We start from the raw sequence: 3,771 nt of genomic DNA, 5'->3' as shown, positions 1-3,771 counted from the left end.
TCCCAAAGCTTGCTCGTGTTATGGCATCACCCGTGTCTATTCTGTTTGTGTAATGTGTATTGTACAGTCACTCTCACTCGCTCGATCACTCCCCCCAAGTCTTACAGTAGATGCGCCATGCATAGGTTGTAATGTGAATAAGTCCCTGTTCTTCTTGACTGTCGACAAACGGTCGCGTAAAAGCCTAAAGCCCTATTCCTTTGTACAACTGTTCCGCATTTGTTTTCATTTTTGGTTTTTGTTTTGCTTCCCCCTCCCTGTGCCCTGAACCTGCTATACCCGTCCGTCTACGCTGCTTCATGCAAAATAAAATCCTAGACCCCTGAGCAGAACTTGCTCCATTGAACGCCTGATAGATATGCTCACTATGATCCCCGATCCAGGTACGGTGAGCGCCTGTAAATTGTAAAAAAAAAAAAAAAAGAAAAAGAAACACTGCAAAAAAAAAAAAAAAAGAGAAGCCGAGAATTGTAAGAAAAACCAATGAAAGAATTCGCAAACAAGACGCCCCATGCAATGACAATGCTGCCACAAAGGTGTTGGCGCTCATAAACGTTGCTCGAAATCCCAAGCGTTGAAGGATAATGTACAGTGAATGTCGCACTTGCACGAACGTCGTGCGCTCGTAACAAGGTTAGAGAAAAGAAAAAGAGAACAAAAAATATTGCATGTGGATCGTGGCGGAAAGTGCAAAATGTGTTCCAAAGTCTGGGTATCATGAATCCCCCTTCCCTTCTCCACAAGGGGGACCCGGAGCGGCGCCGATAAAAGTCCAATGCTCCTTTTTTAAAAAGAAAAGAAAAAAATGACCGAAGCGCCATCGTTTTCGTGGCGCGATAAATTGAACCGGCCCGCGTGTTGTAGCATAGAGGGTCGAGATCTAGATTGGTTGATATAAGAGGATACTGCTGGCATCGATTATGCCATCCCAAGCAGTGATTAATCCAAGCTCATCATGGGTTAACTGGACCCGCATGGAAAATGGTGCTCTGTTGAAAAGAGAATGAAGAAAAAAAGAGGAGACGGGTAACTGTTCGTCCCTCGATCGAGGCTGGCTTATTTCTTGCCTCGGCTCCCCGTCGCTGTGATCTTGCTGGTGCTCATCAAGTCACCAATGTATTTCTGAAGAAACTTGTTGTTGTTGTCGAGCTTGTCGTGCTCCTCCCGCACAGCCTCGATGCGGTTGAAGATGGTGAGGAGAGACTCCTGCAAAGCCTTGGCATGCCTAAGTGTCGATGGTTAGCGATCGTACTCTAGAGGTGAAGCTATCCAACAAGTCATGCACTCACCTTCTCAACTCCTCGCGCGCCTCCTTGCCTAGGTTTTCTAGGTCTTCATTTGTCCTTCGAGGGCTCATGGCTCGAACATCGTCTGGTCCAAACTGCGAGTCAACGGGGCCGACGGCAGAGCTGTCGCGAGGGACAACCAAGGGGCCGCTGCTTTTTCGACTCGGCAGGCGGGGGCGGGTGGGAATGGGCTGGTGAATAATAGGCTCATTCTGATCAGACGGAGTTGTGGAAGCGGAGGAGTCGGAGCGCTCGATGGGGTGAATGTGGCTGGCAGAGCCAATGGAGTGAGTATCGTGGTCGTCGGACATGGTGCGGATTATTAAGGATGTTTTGACGTGTCGCCAATGAGTAATTAGTTGAACGAGTCGGGCGGCAACTGGTCAAGTCTGTCTGCTTGCTGCCGTCGACGGTGGTTGTTGAAGAAGACGAGTGTCTCGTGCGGTGTGGATGTGGATGTCGTGCGTCCGTTTGGTTTAGTCTAGTGTGCCTTGTAGTCTGTTGTCGGCAGTCTGTCGTCTAAATTTCTGTAGCTGCTCGGGAATGAGTCTTTTTTCCCTCCTTGGGTCAACCTTGCAATGCCCAACACGCAATGCAAACACGGAACAAGAACGTGGTCAAGATGAACAGCAGCAGCCGCTACTCCTTTTGCAAGCGAGAGAAGAAAAGCGAATGCAAGTGGTGAAAGAAAGAAGGCAGAGTACAACGATGGAGAAACAAAGCGGGTGGAACAAGTTGGAAGAGAAGAACAAAGTAATAATCCGGTTAGGCGGCAACCACGCTTTGGTAGAGAGGGTCTTAAAAGAAGAAGAAGGGAAGAGGGTAGAGTGGTTTGCTGTCGAGACGATCTGGGGTGGAGGTGATTTGTGTGCGAACTGCTCGTGACAAGTCGAATGGGCCCTCGTGTGCTCGGCGGCTCAGTCAGCGTGGAGATGCGTCGATGCGCTGGCGAGATTGTGCGAAAAAAAAAATGTGAAAAGTGAAATGCGAAAGCGTTGTATTGGCGGAGAGGAGAAGCTGGTGGTGGAGAGAGACGGTGGATAAGGTATGTATGTATGTATGCGTGGATGTATGAGGATAAGAATCAAGGCGAGGCAGAGTCGACGGCGAGAAAAATCGGGTTGGTGGGCAAAGAGGGCGAATGAATCAGGACAGCCGCGGTCCTTTTAGCGGTCAGCCCCCCGAAGACAAGGTGATGATGATCTGCTATAGCGTCGGGCGGTGGTACCAGTAGCGCTCAAGTACAGTATATCGGCCGTGGGTGTCTGTTTAGGTAGGCCTGGGCGTCTGTTGCTGCGTGTCAGGCAGATCTCCTGGGATGGCCTGGGATGACAACTAAAAACAGTAGTCTGGTTTAGCTGGTTGACGATCTTGTCAAAGTGTCGTTTCCAGCTCGCGAATCGAGGGAGCAAAGAGAGGCGGCGAGGCTAGAAGCAGAACCAGAAGCACAAGTCCGGGCTGGCGCTAACTAAACCCAAGGGGCTTTTTCTTTTTTCGAGGGTCCTCTTGTACTGAGATCTTCCTTCTTGTTCGTTTGTCACTTTTCCAATAAGGTTCCCTTTCTTGTTTTGCTTTCCTTGGTTTGGTCCTTTGTGTGTGTGTGAGGGGGTATGGCAAAGGGAAAGGGAAATCTCGACGTTGATTGGGATGCCCGCGCTCTCGACAAAAAAAGTATTCGATGTGCGGTACGTGAGTTGTCTTGGGAACACAAAAGGCAGCAGAGAGGAAAAGATTCTCGCCGGCCCGCTCTTTACTGACAGGGACGCTCTTGGGATCTCAACACGCACTGTCTGGCCGGAGGATGAATATATCAGGACGGAGTATATGTAGTAGTAGCAACCAGAAAAGGGGAGTGTGAGTGGTGTCTGTCTGTCAGATAGGACTGACAATCCACTCAGTAGGTTCACAGAGCACTTCAGGCGGTGAATTGGCCATTGGGAAGGGAAATCGGGGGGGTGGAGAGAGACCAGGACCAGGGCGACCAGGGTTGCCAGAAGCAGTTGAGAGGAGTTCAGGTTGGGTCCCAACTTGTGACTCCCATGTCGAGAGGACCCTTTGAGCGAAATGGGTTACGCAAGACGGAGACTGACGGAGACAGACTGGTTGCCAGGCCAGTACTTGATGGAGACACAGGGCCAGGTAGCGGGTACATTGGATGGAACTCGGTGCGTGCATCTGTATCCATCGCAGCGTCTTCTGCCTATCCTACTAAAGGTTTTCTGATTCTGCAGCTCTACACTTTACTCTCAACCATCGTTAGTATTAGACAGTATTGTGTTCACTCTTAGTCTGTACCCAACGGACTAAGTCTCCCGTGGATGGCAATTGTTGCCACGGGTACGGAGCACACCAAGCATTTTCCATGCAATGCACGCACTGACATGTACTGACGTATACAGATGGATTCTGGTATGTGCGTCTGCAGCCTCAATCCAGAGTACCAGTACAGGTAGCACCAGTACCAGATACCTTCTTGCAAGTACAC

At 50.0% G+C, this 3,771-nt stretch overlaps 1 protein-coding gene across 1 annotated transcript; it reads right to left on the bottom strand.

The window, feature by feature from the left end:
* Positions 1-1,056: 1,056 nt before the first annotated feature.
* T069G_10552 (putative coiled-coil protein (DUF2205) domain-containing protein) lies at positions 1,057-1,597 on the bottom strand (the record flags this gene model as incomplete). The annotated part of the gene is made up of 2 exons (XM_056177762.1): positions 1,057-1,225; positions 1,290-1,597. The coding sequence occupies 2 exons, from the start codon at positions 1,595-1,597 to the stop codon at positions 1,057-1,059; spliced, it is 477 nt and encodes a 158-aa protein (XP_056024052.1).
* Between the last annotated feature and the right edge of the window lie 2,174 nt (positions 1,598-3,771).

This window comes from Trichoderma breve, assembly GCF_028502605.1.
Source record: "Trichoderma breve strain T069 chromosome 7 map unlocalized scaffold00007, whole genome shotgun sequence".
Classification (NCBI taxonomy): Eukaryota; Fungi; Ascomycota; class Sordariomycetes; order Hypocreales; family Hypocreaceae; genus Trichoderma; species Trichoderma breve.
This window is presented reverse-complemented; position numbering and strand designations above follow the sequence as displayed.